Here is a 17521-nt window from a genome sequence, read left to right on the forward strand (position 1 = left end):
AGCTCTCAGGACTGGCTGTTCTGCTTCTAGAAGCTCTCCCCCTACTTGTTAGAGATGTTGGAGAAATCACAGTCTAAGACCAAGATAACATTCAAGGTTTACTGCCTTACAATTAGAGCTGCTTTCAGCGTTCTCTTGAGCCCAAGACAACTCCTCCATGGTGCTATGGCCCTGGTGCTGTAGGGGCCACAAGAGGCCACAAGTTGAGAGGCAACATTGGTGGATCTTGAGTTCCTGGACATTCAGGGCTCAGCAAATTCAGTGGGCAATGCAGCAAGTTTTCAGAGTGCTCCGGAAAATCTGCACCCTAGCCAAATGCTTCAGATTCACAGGAGGGCCCTGGTTTCTGTGGAGGGTGGAAAGAGTCAGAAATATCTGCACACACAAGGCAAATCTGCTCTTCCTGTCAAGGCTCTCTGAGCCTGAGATTCATTACCTCAGGGTGAGGGAGGTGTAAGTCCTTCATCTGGGCTGATGTAAAAGAGTTACCTAGGGAAATGCCTAGCACAGCACCTGGCACACAGGATGCACGCCAGAATGAAAACTGGTTCTTCCTTATTGCTGTGTTACCCTGTCAGGGTTAATACACATGAGACACTTGTCCAAAAGGACCTTGACTTGGCTGACAGGAGGACCAAATTCTGGTCCCTGATTAATACTAGCGGGCTCTGGAACTACCTTCTCACCCTATTTTCTTCTAAGTCCTCCTTATGGAGGGAAACTGTGCTTGGACACTGGAGCCCGAAAGCTTAAGGCTCAGATCTGGGATCTGCCACCTACTGGGTTCATCTCATGAAGCCTGAGTTTCCCATCTGTAAAATGGGGAGGGAACAAGCCAATGCATCGGAAAGCTTTAGAGTGTGACTGGCTCTGAATATATGTTAGCTCTTGTGACCTAGAAGAACCAGAGAAACTTTCTGACTGTGGTGAGTGCAGAATTACAGGGGGCATTCTCCTTGCAGAAATGCTGGTGGGAGGGGGGAAGCACACCATTCTCTTGACATGAACGTTGGTGACTCCTGTACACACCTGCTGCTGCATGTCCCCTGCACCCACGTCCCGCATGCCTGCATCAGGTCCCTCAGTGGCCCCAAGAGGACTGTCTACCTGGATGAAGATGATACTTTCTACTGCAGACGGAGCAAGATGAGAGAGATGACTGCTAGTGTGCAAGAACAAGAGGTTGCAGGTGGCGAGCTGTGGGAGGAAATGAACTTCACCATTTCAGGGTGTGCAGTTCCTTGATTTCTAGCTAAGGCAAATCAGTGGTCTGGAGTGCTACAACCCAGTAGCAAAATAGGTAGGTGGAGAGGAGGAATTTTGCTGCTTTCAGATTTCTGTAATGGGCTCATCAGGGAGGGTGACAGACCACAGAGAGAACCTAGCCACCACAGTGGGCTCCTGGCTTGGCCCAGTGCCACTGTCAGATCCCAGGGCTGCGCTTACATCCTCAGCCACATGGGCACCTGTGGCTGCAAAGTCACAAGAGGGAGCCCCGAATTTCACCAGTTAGTGTTTACCACCGGCCCAAATAGAAACTTCCCTCAACTTGTTGGTTGAGAGTAGCTGCAAAACACTTGACTCCTGCCGGAATACTGCAGGGAACCCTCTAGCAAACTCCAAAGGTAAGAAGAAAAGAATAGATACTAAAAAACGGAATGAGGTCAGCAAAATTTACTTATTCCAAGGAGCAATGTTCCCCCCACAACCCCTCCCCTTTTTTCCCTCCCGTGAGTGGCTTCTTGTTGCTGATGATTGATAGGTGACCCCCTGCTGTTGTGTTCTTTAAAGTACATCAGCAATGCCTGATATCAGAGGGCCAGAATGTAATTTAAAATACAGCCACAGCAACCTGCAAGTTGAACTTTAGCCTGGAAATGACAACCAACAAATGGTATCCACTAATATTCCTCTGAAATGGTTTTCGGTGCAGGAAAGGACACCGAGCCAGCTCGACAGTGTGAATTTACTCAGAACCACAAATAGATGGACGGAGATGCAGTGTTGACAGCCCTCCAGCTGGTTGCTGCTCACCAATTGCCAAGAATTCAAAAAATATCACCTTGGAATTCATTTAACCTTTAGAAACTGTCCCTAACTAAATGCCAAATTCCTGGAGCCCCACCTGTATGCAAGGAGTGCTATAAATGTAAATCATGGACTCTGATTATGGAAGACCAGACAGATTTCTTCCCTTTTAAAAAAATCCAACATCTCGGCACACATCTGTACAAACCTCTGTTTTTGCTTATCTCAGGGAAATGCCTTGTGAGTGTGGGCTCAGGGCGGGGAACTGAGGTGGTGCTGGAGGCCCCCTCTGTTCCTGTCTGCTCTCTGGGTCAGAGGCCCCAAAAAATCCTCCCTTGTTCTTGGTGAGACTCTGTGTTCAGTCATACCTGCCTCTCCCAGCTGTAGGAATAGAGAGTCCCCAGGTGGTTTTAAGACCCTCAGAGCAGGGGCCTAGCTCTAAAAGTACTTTCTTAAGGTCTGCCCAGGTGCATAGTGCTGAGCCTCTGCCCCCAAAGTATTTATAATCTGGTTGTGGAAATGTAACAGACACACACAGGTAGAACCACAGTGGACAGTGCAAAATGGCTTATAACAGCCCAGCCCTTGGTCATAGCATGGTGCTGCTCTTACTCATTTTGGCAATCTTCCTAATTTATATCTTCAATAGAATGTGAGATACTCAGGGGTTTGGACTCTGTCGTGATGCAACAAGCATTTGTTGAGCAACTACTATCTGGCACTGTGCTGGGAATGTGAGGTGTGGGTCTGCATATGAATCATGAGCACTAGGAGAATCTCAGTTTAGTAAGGCGGATTAGTGCTTGAGCTACCAGGAATCACAACGCAATTGATGAGTCACTGACTGCCTGAGAAAGGTTTCTCTAGGGACAGTGGCATTTGACTTTGGTCTTGAATAGTGAGAAGGGCACCCTCAGCCTCAGGGAAGGAGACTAAAAGGTAGCATCCCTGGTGAGGAGGGTACAGCGCTCACAGATATAGAGCATCTTGTGTTTTAGGGTCAACAAGAAGTTTGTTCTGGCTGGAGTGTGAGAATCTGGGTGGTTTGGGGGTTAGGGTTGGGAGGGGCAAGAGAAGAAGTTAAAAGGTTAGTTTGGGGTCCATTTTATGAAAGGCTGAGGATACTCTGAGAAGAGACTGGGCTTTATTATATGGGTAATAGAGAGCCACTGACAATATTTGAGCAGTGGTAGAGTCAGATGTGGGTTCTAGAAAGATCCGACTGGCCAGCACAGAGGCTGCAATGGAGTAAGAGAGAGCTTGAAAGCAGCAAAGCTCCTCAGGGCACCATCGTGGACCAGCTTGTGCTCGGGATTGTCCAATTAGGAGATAGTGAAGATCTGAAGATGGAGATATTCACTGAGGAGTTCATTCATCAGACATTTCCTGTGTGCCTCTCAGATGCCAGATGCTGTACTAGGACCTGAGGATAGAGTAAGATACAAAATACTGTCCTAAAGGAGCTCACAGTCTAACGTGAGAAACAAGCAAGCGAGCAGTTACCTGACCGTGTCGTGGGTTAAGGCGATAGCAGAGGTAAGGGTGAGCCATGGAAGTGGAAAGCAGAAGTGGCTGACAGCGGGGAGGCACAGCGTAGAGGCCAGGGGTGGTCAGCAAAGGCATCCTGGGGACAGGGTGTCTAATCTGGATGCTGAAGAATGAGGAGGGATGACCAGGCAGACAAAGAAGCAGGGCTAAGAGAAGCATTTCACCCAAGGGAATGTTTGCAAGTGGGGTCCGTAAAGGAACAAATTGGGGGACTGCAATGACTTTGGCCTGCCTGGAGCTCAAAGTGCGGGAGGGAATGGCCAGAACCAGAACTGCAGATATAGGCATGTGTCAGGTCATGCTGGGCTTCACCTGCCTTCCCAGAGCTACCCAGTGGTTGTCGATCCCTTTTTAAATGGCAGAAACTTTTGGTCAAAACAGTTTTAGCCATCACCCCAGTTATAAAACAGTTAAAAGTGAAGCAGCTGTAGTTAAACTGGTTGTAAGATTAACACTTCCTCTCTAGGTCTCCCTGGTCACCCTGGAAGCAACTGGAACATTGTCTGAAAATCATGTATGGCAGATGACAATGATGCAGGTGGGGGGGGAATGTGGCATTGGAGGGTTTTACAGGCAACGCCATGATTCCCTGGTTTCCAGCTTTGGTTTGAAGGTGAAGGGTATGGTACGTAGGCTTGGTACGTAGTAGGTACTCAGTGTGGGATGGGGAAGGAGTTTGGGGCCAAAGGTCCTGAGTTTCCCTGTAGACGGCATAGGTTAACAGTACTTTCAGAACATCCTCCTAGACCTAGCAGGCTCCTTAAAAACATGGATGGGCCCTGGACTATGGTAAATGCTCCAGATATATACTCAGGAGTGCTGATGTATTAGTAAGAACTGAAGTCATGGACTTTGGTACAATTTCCTAGAATTTTACAGAACAGGGAGAAAAAGTAGGCAGAGCCGTGGGGACCGCTGACAATCAAGAGGCAGGTGGAGAAGCCAGGGAAGGGGGTTGAGAGAGATGTAAGGGAAGAAGGCGGCATCTCAGAAACCAGGTAAAGAAAAAATAAACATAAGCTTAAACATGTAATTGGTATTTAATAGTTGGTTGCCTGGAAATGAAACAGGAATAAAGGCATTTCACTGGCATAGCATATTCCTTTTAAAAGAAATCTGAAGCATACTTATTTTTTCCAGAAGTACACACCCTTTAATATATGAGTATAGATTAGTCTAGCAAAATAACAACAAGTGAGCTCACGATGTAAACAATATCATTGCTGTTTAGTGGAACTACTCGTCTCTCCTCTCCAGGGATAAATGAATTCTCTCAAATTTCTGCCCATCAGTCAAAATTTTACATTCAATTGAGTGTTCATTCTGAGTTTAAGATAATTCTCTGACTTCCAATGCCTAGAAAGTTGGGCTTTGGTAAATTGAAAATAATTTTTCTAAAGTGATGAGCTAATTTGAAATCCATATATTTTTTTCTTGTTTTGATTTTTTGCAGCCTAAATTGTAAGGCATATTCCTCTGATTGCACCAGTGTGTCCTGCTCCACTGAGGACACGGGGAAATCTAAAACCATTCCTTATGGGGTGGATGCTGGCGCTCAGTGGCTGTTTATTGAATGAACAGATGATGAACTATTTGTCCCTCCTAAATATTGATTCACATCTCAAAAGAGTCTGTATTCAATGAAATGAAAAAGAAAACATTTTAAAACCCATAACTGAGTAATTAGAGATTAAAACTACTGCTTACTCTTTGTCTTTGTTGTGGGTACAGTATTGTGCACAGAATGCTGCCCTCTGAAATCCCAGCAGAGCTACTCACTCTATAAAAGCTTCTTGGAGAAAATCTCTTCTAAAGAATAAGCAATTCCAGAGATTCACATTTCTCAGATTATTCAACATCTGGATTTAGTTTATTCTCTCAATAAATACTGATTGAGAGTCAACTGTTTGCTAGACACTGAGAAAAATGCAGTGAATAAAACATTAGAAGATCCCGTCATCACAAAATGTACATTCCAGCCAGAGGAGACTGGCAATCACAAACAAGGATATAATGTGTGTTAGTGGTGATGAACGCTAAGAACAAAAGTAAAAGGGGGAAGAGGGTAGAGAGTGATGAGGAGGCAGCTGCTGTTCTAGAGGGTTGTTAGGGAAGGACAGGTAAGCTAGAAGAAGACCTAGAGAAGGAGAGACGTCTGGGTGGAGAGGGCTGCCATATGCTTAGTTGGTCCCCCTACAGCTCACCCCGACCAACAAGGGGGTGAGGTATGGGGAGCGTGTACTCATAAATGTAAACAGCAGCCCAGCCAAGAGCCCTGCAGCCACGTAAACATTATGATATATAGCTTAGATAATACCTATTAAAAATCAACTCTTCTGTTGTAACTGTAAGACCGCTTTTGCAGGTGACTTTAAAATAAAACAACTTCCATTATTTAAAAATCCAGAATGGCAACCAGCTCTTAGTAGAGATGACTAAAATGACCTACTAGTATTTCCGCCCCCCCCCCTTTTTTGATGAAGACTTTTGCTCCCCTGCCGAGACCATGTATTATATCTGGTTTCACATCAAAATGAATTTTTGCTGTTAAGTTTGAAAAACGCCTGAAGATAGCAATTAATATTGGAAAAGCTGACAGAAACTTAAGTGTGGTGGCATGATTGGTGCTGCTATAATTATGTGCCTGAGTGTGTACATGTCTATGTAAACACAGTATGAAAACACACTTGATGTCCAGGACACTGTATCACTGTATTTTCTTGCAGGTAAAGGAGGGAAGGAGAGGGAGAGAGAACTGATAAAATCTTTCTGACACTGTTAAGTGGTGGAGATGTTTCTAGTCTATATCTACGTAACCTTGCTTTTCAAATTATTTTCATATTTATCACCTCATTTGATCTTCACGACTTGCCGGGGTTGGGGGAGGCAGGCTTTGTTCTTCCCATTTGGTGAGTGAGAAACCTCCATGGGTCAGCTGGGGTGACTAAGGAGATTGGATTATGTCATCCCCAAGGTCCCTTCTAGCTCAACAGTTCTGTAGCTTTTCTTTTCCCCCACTTCTAATTTTCCTGAGGTGACAGCTGTGTAATGGTGGAGATTCTTTTTAAGCCCAGAACCCTTCCTGCCACATATTCCTCCTCATATTCTTTAAAGCCTTTGCTGCACGTTTAATCATCTGTAAAATGTAATGTCTACCGCACAAGGTCGTTGAGAAAATGGTTGATGGAATGAAAGGGAAGGCGTGTGAAGCACCTCACACAGTGGTAGCTGTTATTATTATTATTGCCATCACTATTACTAATAAGGAGGCAATGTCGTGTGGTGGAAAGAGCGTCAGCATTGGAGGCAGCTAAGTGTCCAATCATTTGCTGGTTGTATCCTCTTGGTCAACTATTCAACCATTCAGAGCATCCCATAAAATGGAGCTGATGATACCTATATTGTTGGGTGGTGTGAAGAGTCAGTGAGACAAATAGAGCCCCTATCCCGACACCTGACATGCACTGGATGCTCAATAAATAGTTGGCAGTGATAAATGAGAAACCACCTTTCGTAGGAAACTGGAATATATTTTCATGAGTCCCACAAAGCCCGACGTGGCATTTCATAGAAGTGAAGTATAACCTTGAAGTTAACAGAAGCATACAGTCATCTTTTAAACAAAAACAAAAGAAGATTCTGAAGTTCAGCTGTCCTGTGCATGTCTCGGAGGGCGAGGAAAGGTCCACATGCCCCCGGGAGTCAGCAAATGGACATCAAGGAGGTCAGTCTTCTGAAATCCGGTATATATCGTATTCAAGTCCATCCATTCTCCCCACTGCAACAATCTCATGAGGTTGTGCAAGTTTATTTAGAAAAGCGTGTTTACCCTCATTATACCACTTTCTTTGAAAAGCAGTCATTTGAGTACCGTGAGGAGCTGCTTTGCTCTAATGATGACTATTATGAAGGATTCAATGAAGTTGGAAATGAAGACCCTGTAGCCTTGTCTCTGACAGCGTGGTCACAGAAAAGCCTGTTGGCGGTACTGAAACATGAAAATTCCCTAATAGAGATTGCAGTCACTTGCCTCTACGGAGGATTACTTGGTATTGAATTTCCAGGGTACGATAAGCTAACATGTATAAGCATCCGTTGCCACACGCCCTGGAGCTGTGTTGTGGACATGTTGGCAACAGCTAAGGCATCTCAAGGTGGGTGGCACTGCCAGGGACCAGTTACTCTAAAAGCTAGTTGATGGTTTGAACCACTGGACCCAAGAGAGGTGTGTGTTGTACAGAATACCAACTTCGAGCCACATTTTGTTTATTACATGCATTATTTGAAAAGGATAAAACATAGCAACATTTGAATATGAAATGTACATATTTTTTCTTGCTTGATGTCTGTCTACCCTTGAAATTATTCTCACTGCGAATGTCCATCCTGTGTGGACATCTCAAGAACAATTGTGTTTCCTACCTGAGAGCAGTGCATTAAATGCTCTACCCAGTGTTTGTTATGTTTGGTTGCCTTCCAGTTTTAAAATGTGTGAATTTCCTTTTGAATGTTCTAGGGGAAAGCAATGGTATTCGCCCCACGCCGAGGGAATACTTTAAACCAGTTTTGCAATCTAGCTGAAAAAGCTGATTTCTCCATCCAAAGACATGAAAATTATGATGAACACATTTCAAACTTCCACTCCAAGGTTAGTTTTCTGCTTGTGTTAGATAACACTTTAATCCGCATTGCATTTTGAAGAGATCATGGTCTTTTTGGCAGGTAACCTAAATATTTGATTAAAGTACTCCTTAGGTGTGCTGCTTCTGAACAGCTATTTGTATCTGATTATTTTGTGTGGTAAAGCCATCTTTTATCTTTGCATGTCTAGAAGGATTTTACAGAAACCATTCCTGTTTACTCCTTTCTCTGAAACAAACTAATCTTTTCATTCATAATAGACTAATTTGTAGGATGCAGGGGAGGTGGCATAGAATGAATGATAAACAAGCATTTATATTTTAATGAAAAACCTTCGGCTTTTAAGTAGGTTAACTGCTCAGCTGTACTGAAATAAATAGAAGGTGAATGTCTAATTGTATCATGTTGGACTGTAAATCTTTATCTCTGCTTGCTTTATGGCTGGGTCAGTTGGCAGTTTGAGACTGTTAAATCTCATACAGAATTTCACAGTTGTGGGGTTATATGTCAGATCGAGGAGCTACAAGATTTAGGTCAAAAGCACTTATCTGAGAGTGATTTCTAAGCTTGCTTACATAAAGCAATGTTATCAGCCTTTTTATTATTTATAGGTATAGAGCAATATAGGACACTGAGAGGCAAGCGTTCCACTGAAAACTTTTTTAGGAATCTCACCTTTGCTAATACATATCACACTTACTAATATAACATATATTACTTCTGTAATTTTGTGCCTTACAGAAATCTCCCTTCTCTGAGCTAGTCTGACCTTGGCAAAAGACTTTGAACTTGTCATGATTTTACAAGTCACGAATGCAGAAAAGTAAAGGCCCGACCTTAATTTTCTCCTGGGAAAATGGGAATAGCATTCTTTATTACCCAGGACTATGATATAACAGAGAAGTATTTTGACTTTTAAAAAAATTATATGCAAAGTGGATCTGATCTTTGGGCAAGAGAAAGAAAATCCTCACTTTGTGGAGATGGGTTCGCTCTTTTGGGGTCTCTAAGGTTTCATTTAGCCACTCCCCCGTGCAGGGGTGGACGGGGGTCGCAGTGATGCTTTGTGAACTGAAAGGGTAAAATCACCTCCTCTGGACAGTAGGATTGCCCTTTGCTTACTATCAGAAAATAAAAAAGAGAATGGCTTGTTACTCAAATCTTGCCTGCCACTCTAGAACGAGGCTTTCCCTTTTGCAACCCCTCCCCATATTCAAAGGAAAGGCTCTGAGGGCTTTCTCTGGCAGAGGGTCTCTCCTGGCCCTTTGGGCTCCTCTACCCCAAAGGGACAAAAACAGCCTTCTCTCCTGGGTCAGGCTAGAGCTTCAGGGATCAGGTGATGGCTGCTTCAATCCCATGTCTTCCACCTTCCCCCTAGAAGAACAAATGCTTTCAGTTTTTCAGTCACAGATCAGAAGAGACAGGCAAGAGTTTCTCCACCAGCGGAGATGTTCAGCAGTGATACCCCCCATCTCCACCCTGCACCATTGGAGGTGTTCTCGGGACATGCGAGTCCTTAGTAGCCACCTCCCCTTTGTCTAGAACTTAAGATTGTCAGTGCCAAAAAAAAAAAAAGATTGTCAGTGCCTAACAGACAGCAACTTCCTCTTTTTATCTCCAATGCAGTACACTACCCTGCTAAGCATAGCCCAGTCCATAAATCGCTCAAGACGCCTCTTAAGTTTATGTATTGTGCAACCAACCCACAGTTAGTACTCCATGAGTAACCGTGGACCGGCTGGTCCCACAAAAGTAAATTGCCGCAATTAACCAGGTGGCCTTGGTTTCTCTATCTTATTAGTAATTGCTTAAAAGTTAAATTCTCCACTTTGCGGGCCTGGACTAAGAAACAGCCTCCCTCCTGTTTAGGTTGTGAGGACGGAGAGTTGCATTTGTCTCTCAGGGAAGTGGAACCGCCAGGGGAATATTCTGCAGGGTTGGGGCGCCCTGATGAACCGTAGAAACAGGGACCCACGATGTGTATTTTTAACCTGGGGGTGGGGGGTGGGGAGGCAGCAGCAGTTGCAGCCGGTCGGTGTCCTCCTGCTTCTAGCAAGAGAGTGCCTCTTGTCCCCCGGGTACCCGAAGCCTAGGATGCCCTAGGATGCCCGGCCCACCTGCTCCAGCAGCGCGGGTGACCCCGTGCCCACCGTGCCCACCGGGCCGGTGACAGGCTGGCGCGCCCCACCTCGCGCTCGCACGTGGAGGTGCCCTTTGCAGCCGCAGGATGCCCGGGGCGGGGGGAGCCCCCCGCGCTCCTGCCCCGGGGCGCCCCCTGGGGACCCCGCGCCCCGCCCCCCGCCCGCCCGGGGCTCCGGGGGCGCGCCGGGAACCTCCACCCGGGCCGCTTTTGTTTGCCGCGTGCTAACAGCCAGGGCTTAAAAGTTTTCCATCTTGCGCGGCAATCAGCTTTCTTCCTCCCCATCTCTGGCCAAAGCCCCACGGTCCCGGGCCGAGGCTGCTCGCGAGCGGAGGAGCCGCGTTCTCCTTCGGGCTGCGTGTTATCCTCTTAGCCCTACTGTGTTGGAATAGAGCGTAACCAGCTGGAGGACTGTAAGACGCCTGATAATGCCGCTCTTTTCCGCTGTCCCGTCTTAATCTTGTTACACAAATGGTTGTGAAGAGATTCATGAATTTTAATTTTGCCCTCTGCATTAGCGCCTCACGTCACTCATACACAGCTGGCTTCTATGCCGAGTTTTCCACCCCTCCTCTTACAACAGGGGAGGGAAGAAAAAAATTAGTTACAATCTTGGCAGTAGTGCAAGGTAAAAAAAAAAAAAAAAAAAATCTACAGATTTAGGCAACCACCCATGAAGCTGATTAACAGTCAGTGATCAGGAGGCACAGCTTTGCCTCTTAAACTTTTCACCCCTCATTGTTAACTGTGAAATTTTATTTCCGTTAAAAAGCAAGCCTGTAATCAAAACGGTGCCATTCTGCACTTTTCTGCCAGTGCTTTTGTTCGGTTGTGCCCACACCATGCAGCCAGCGTGCTCGGGATCCAGGCAGCCCAAGGTGGAGTGCGCTTGAGAAAGCCTGCCTTCCTGTCCTTCCAGGCAACGGGGGAAAGAAAATAAAAGCACGTCCCTCTCCCACCCAACCTCTTGGCCTCCTCCAGGCTGGGACTCCAGTGCCGGGGCCCAGTGCTGTGGCTCCGGACCTTTAGAATGTGACAAGAAGCACACTGTCTCTCAAGGTGGAGACCTAACTTGGCGATTGCAGCCGGCTTGAGATTAGTTGATGAAAACACTCCCGGCCGTGCCAGCATTCTCTGAAATATGATTTTACGTGCCCCAGTTCTGTTTTGTTTTTGAACTTTCACTAGGCCACCGGTGTGCTTCTGTTCTGTATTTTTTTTTATGCTTAGCCATGAGAGCAGGCTTGGGCTCGTTGGTGAAGTCGGTACATTGTGTTAAAAGCATGGCCCATATTGCACTTCTGCTTATCTATTCAAAATGCCACATTACAAGTGGCTGGTGCTTATAATCTGTGTGGTGTGCTGTTGATAATTGTGGATACTGTAAAGGGTAAACAGTCTGAACTCCATTCCTGCTGCTGTTGCTCACGCAGCGCCGTGGCGAGGCTGAGCGTGTTACATCCAATTAGGAAGTAAAGCATAATGCTACTAATAGCTACTATATAATTTAGTTCAGTCCTCAAAGACCCTGTTTTAACCTATGAAATTGAAAAATTGTTTTATTCACAACGTGCTTTTTGTTCATTTTTTTTTCCCAAGGTGCTTTTTCTGTTTCTTAAAATTATAATTATTCATTGAGCGAAGAAGTACTGCCTGCATAAAGGGAATTATTCTTAAACCGCATCACATTCCCTCATCGAAAGCAAGTATTTCCCAACAGCCTCGTTTGGGTGCGTTCGAGTGCCCTCATATAACAGACCTGGTGCAGAAATAATCTGCTGCTGGGGTAAAATATTGCCTTTGAGGGTTGTCAGCCCTTCCTCATCACGGGAAGGGCTCACAGTCAACACGGGGCTGGCCCCTGGCCCCTTCTAGCAAGGAAGCCTCTGCTTTGGCCTCCAGAGGTCAGCACAGAATCCAAGTTAAAAGTGATTTCTAACCCATATTTGCAGAAGAATTATTTATCCCACATATTACCTCAGGGACTTTATAAAGAGCTCATTTGAGTCTCTGTATATTAGTGCATTGTGAGTGAGTAGGTCAGCTGACTCACGCTGAGTAATCAACTTTCCCTGATCCCCAATCCCTGAGGAAGAATTGAGCTAGCTTGGCCCCCTCTTCCCTCTGTAAAATATTTCAGTGAGCTCCTTCTATCACTAGGGCAACTGGCAACAAAGGTATTTACAGTTGGTAGGTCCTGGTTAGTGGGTTTGGATTGGGAAGTTTGTGAAGCCATCTTCTTGGCTTTTTTTTTTTTTTTTTTTAAAGAGTGATGTTAAGGGACCGTGTGTTTAGGATTAACACTGTCACGACTTTGGTGGTAAAAGAAATCCAGAGGACCTCTCTAAGGTGGACAAACTAATCAACTATAAACAAAGCACACTCCATCAAAGGAAACAGAATGCAGTTACTGCAGTGATTGTACCACCATCATTTCTTATGAACATGGATTAGAAAGTAAAGATGGAGTTGGCTTTCTGTTCCCCAGGGAGAAAGGAAAAGCAGGCTCCTTGCTCCTTGTCCTTAACAGTGAGGATATGTCACAGTTTGGGAATACGATTTAGAAGAAACACAAAAAAATTCAAGTTATTATGCCCTAGACCTATACTAATCCAGGAAAATGTCACATTGGAACCATTCATTTCGTTTGAGGGGGAGGGGAAGTAATCTGATTCAAAACAATAAAAGAATTGGTTCCATGCATACTTAAAGGAATATTTGTTTTCTGATCCTTACCAGTTTAAAAATGAATTAGCAATTGGCTCAAAAGTACCGACTTCAAAAACATTAATTTTGTCTTTATAAATAGCATATTATTATTTGCTAAGATAAATAAATACAAACATGACCGTCAAAATTCTTCTAGCCAAATAAGGAAAAGAGTACTCTAGATTTGAGAACTCTGACTGGATTTTAAAATCTACCCTGGAAAGGCCCTCAGAACTTCACTTGAATGGTGTGGAAGCTCTAATTGTTGGACTATGTTTTCCTCCTCAGAGAAAAGAATTTTAAAATTACCATTAATATTAAAACCCCTAAGAGGCAGCGGGAAGTCCATCCCTTGTGCCCAGACGCTGCCAGTCTCCAAATGATCTGAAATGCCTGCCTGCCTTGCTCCAGGGGCCCAGGGACAGCATAGACCAAGAACAGAAACTTCTATGCCAAATGGCTGGTCTGGTGCAGCTGAACGAGCCTCCAGCTCTCCCTTCACTGAAGTGCCTCACAGTTCACAGAGGTCACAAATGCAGTCTGGCTATTTATGAAAAAGCCCCCTGCCCTCCTCCTTACCCCCACCCAAGGAAAGATTCCAGCTTGATGGATGCATAGTACTATCATGCCAACACCACTGAGAACTACTTTGAGTTGCTTTTTTGTGTGTGTTTATTTACCGGGACAATATATTCAAATAAGAAGTCTTCACTATACTCAATACTAGAAGCTACTGGTAAAAAAAAAAAAAAATCCTAATCTGAATCTCCTTACCTTTTTTGTTCTATTATTGTTTCCAGTTGAAAAAGGAAAACCAGGGCGTCTATGAAGAAAACCTTCATTACCCACTTCTGCTTATTTTAACCAAAAATGGATAGAAGATTCAGCTGCTCAAAAGATGAAGAAAACACCAAGTTCACAGGGAATATTTTCCCCAAAACAGAAATCTGTGATGGGTATGATGTGCAGCGAGCTTTTGGCTCCCCGAGATCTGTGAGCCCCCCCACAACATTCGCCACATCCCACATGTGGGCTATAGGGTCCACCTGTCCTCACTCACATCATTCCCCAGCCCTCCTGGACTCCTCTTTTTTCATCTGCTCGTCTTGTACCAAACCTTTGTTTGTTTTTAAATATCTACAAACAACCTGGGATTTGAATTGGACTTACAAGAAACCTAATTTTTTTCCTCCTAATTGTGACAGAATTTCTTTTGGTGATTCCCACCGCCCTTTTAAAAAAAAACTATCTCGGTCTTTGTTCTGTTCTGGTGGTGGCACTTTTAAATCTGTAAACAAAAGCAAACATCCTGATTCTTTCCTGGTTAAAAAAAAAAATTAAAGCATATCATTCTCATCTCCCTCAAATTAATTGTATTAAATCTGCCATCTTGTTTTTTTTCTGTCTCTCTCACTGATTCTCTTTTTTCCTTTTAAACAGGATGTTTTTTTCCCTATGGATGTATAAGAAATGACTACATCAGCCCAAAGCCTCATAAACTGACCGTTTGTCCTCTGGACACAATAGCGTGGCCAGCCCTCTGCTCCTCCTCTCCAATTATGTGTGATTAGTCTCAATGTGTTGTGTCAAGGAGGAGGAGTGTACTGAGTGCTTATTATCTGTTTAGGTACAAGAAGAGCACATTTAGGCTCTGACTATGAATGAAAAGTGAGCCTTTATCGAGGCTCACATCTAACTGCTGCTGTTCTCCAGACCTCTTTCAAAATAGGTCCTTGCCAGAGAAATTTTGAATAAATGGCTGCTAAACTAGATTGCAACCAGGGTGGGAGGGGTGAAGTTTTTAAAAACTCAATCACACAATGATCTGATTTAAAGGAAGTACATTTTGTTGTGTGCTGTGATTCAAGTGTGTAGTAAACATTTAATAGGTGCTACCTAGGATTAAGACAGAATGACTTTTCTGCAGGGAACCCAAGCATATCCTTGCCTGGTGCATCATCCACGAGGTGCTCTAATGCCTTTTGTGGAAATTCAGATGTTTATCTGTAAGGAATCATCTGTGCCCACTTTAGCAGTAATGTCATTAGTATGTTAGCTCTATATTCTCCTATCTTTAGTCGAGGCAGAGCGTGTATTTAGTGGGCTACAATTAAAGTGATAGGTTGGGAGACGAGGGAGCAAATCCTTTTGCATGTTAAACAAACTTAACGGTCATAGAAACAGCTACTCTCAAATGTCTTCTCTGCTCACTTCTATCATCAAACAAATTTTTCACCATCAGTTTGCATGTCCTTGTATTCACCACTTTTTCTGCTCCATTAGAGCACCTAGATGGATCTCGGAAGGCATAGGTCAAGTCGCAGTTAGATCATACATTTCTTTCTCACAAAAACTTGAATTGCAATGCCAAGTGATGGGCTAACATCACAATAACAGCAATTTATTCCTCTTTGGATAAAACAGCAGTCTATTCTCAGTGCTAGATAAAGACCAGGGCAATGCAAACCAGCCATTTAGCTGAGTAGTTCAGCTAGTGGCAGCTCTCCTTTGGCGACTGTATAGGTTGCACACTGGCTTCATATTTTCTTGTTTAAAAATTAGAATTTGGAATGTTTTAAAAGGCAGCGCAGGTAGTTCCATTTATACCGGTGAAAAGACAGCAGAAATTATTTCTTCTGTAAAACCTGCAACTAAATCTGCCAGACAAAGAAAACCCATCCCTCTAGTAGCACCTAGGATGGTCTGTTCTTTTTCTTTTAAAATGCAGAGAATATTTTCAGGTTTTTTTCTCACGAAAATACATGAATTTGCAAGAATTTAATTTGCGCTTGTATGTGCCATGGGTGTAGAAATCCAGTGTTTATTTCTTTGGGATAAATTTTATTTTTAAAAAGTGAGCTAGTAGTAATGTATTATTTAAAAAAAAAAAAAGCTGAGAATGATATGTATAATTTCTTAAGCTTGAGTCAGGGTGTAAGAATTGAGCTGTTCTTACCAAGAGATACCCAGTAAAGAAATACACTTATTGTGTGACAAACCCAGAGAGTCTCCTGTAAAATGTTAAAGGTTTTGTAGATCTGCTCTTAATGGGATCCTCACCTGGAAAGATCTCTTGTCCAGGCTGTTTGGAAGTTTATGAGAAACTCACACTATTATTAAATCATTTAAAAGTGTTGCTATTTTCTCAAATTTTAATGAAATGCCAATATTGAGAAGGAAAAAAAATATATAGCTGCTTAAGAAAAGTTACCATCTTCATTTCCTTTGAACTTTATGATTAAGAATTGTTTCTATGTGTCACTGTTGGATTATATAATTGCAACTGAAATACCCCCTTCCATAATTACCTGCTAGGTAATTATGCATGTGTTTGTTTCAAAAGGAAGCCTGTCCGCTTAGGAAATCATTAGAATTATTGTGATATTCCTCTTCTCCATGCACCTGTATCCCCTGATAAAACTCATGATTTTCCGTTATCCCACTAAGTAGATTGGGTTGGATGTAAGAATGTTTCCCATATCATCCATGCTCCTTTCTAATGCGGTGATATGAACAGCTACATACAACTTGGTTATAAGAAATTTATTTTATTTTATAGCAGACATATGCCATGAATTGGGATAAAAGTGCTAGAAAGACTACCTAAGAGGTTGATGCTATTTTGTATAAATTGTGTATTTTGTTGGCTTTTTGACTGAGCATGAAAATGTAACTTCCATTAGGGAAGGGTAATTTAGGTGCTCAGTATTCAGCAGAAAACTTGTCGGGCCATAAAAGCTTTTCTGGCTGGTTCCTCGGGTGTTTTCAGAGAAGAGCTGCCCACCCCTTGCTGATTTTCCCTTTGGCTTCAGTATGGGCTGAATTTACCACGGCATACCTGTTGAATCAATTTGGGGGATCCAGCAGTTAACTGAGTGAATGGAAGGATTAGTGGCCCTCTGGAGCCCTATTTCAACAGCCAGGTGTCTGTCCTGAACTAGTTAACTGCTTTTGACAGTTGAAGAAGCTGGTTTTAATACCATAGGCAGGAGGTGGTTGTGGTGGTGGGTTTGTTGTTACTGTGCTGTTGTTTTCCCCCCCCCCCCCCTTCTTCCCTCTACCAAAATGGAGCATACCTTCTCCTTAGGATTAGGCTTTTATTTGTTTGTTTGTGTATTTAATAGGAATGGACCGTCCCCTTCCCTCAACCCAGCTTCCATGGAGTCTTTGTGCTGAGTCAGCATTCAACTTATTTCCTATCTATGCCAAACAATTGGGTGGCATTGTCCAGCAGGAACCTTTCACTGGACCCTGGTAGGGGAGGGGGTGGGACACCCGCAAAGGGGAGGGAATCAAAGTGTAAGGACACACACACACATACACACACTCAGAAGGAAGAGATGAGGCTGTTTAGACCCGAGGTCGGGGCTCCAGTTCCCAGATTCCAGGTATACTCCTCACACCAGATCAAAATCTCCTGAGTTCAAGCTGTATGAAATGTCATAATTATGCAGA

The 17521-nt window shown here is 43.8% G+C and overlaps 1 protein-coding gene across 6 annotated transcripts in view; it reads left to right on the plus strand.

The window, feature by feature from the left end:
• Positions 1–14433, plus strand: part of CAMKMT (calmodulin-lysine N-methyltransferase) — a 389938-nt gene extending 375505 nt beyond the window's left edge. For 5 of the 6 annotated variants that reach the window (XM_072768219.1, XM_072768223.1, XM_072768220.1 and 2 more), the window contains 2 exons: positions 8093–8224; positions 13867–14433. In XM_072768219.1, the coding sequence (XP_072624320.1) occupies positions 8093–8224; positions 13867–13944 (210 nt within the window). In that variant the 3' untranslated portion in view covers positions 13945–14433. Of the gene's footprint in view, positions 1–8092; positions 8225–11956; positions 12088–13866 lie in introns of all 6 variants that reach the window. The other variant, XR_012003334.1, reaches the window with a different exon arrangement.
• The last annotated feature ends 3088 nt before the right edge of the window (positions 14434–17521 follow it).

The sequence above is a fragment of the Canis lupus genome, chromosome 11 (assembly GCF_048164855.1).
Source record: "Canis lupus baileyi chromosome 11, mCanLup2.hap1, whole genome shotgun sequence".
NCBI lineage: Eukaryota > Metazoa > Chordata > Mammalia > Carnivora > Canidae > Canis > Canis lupus.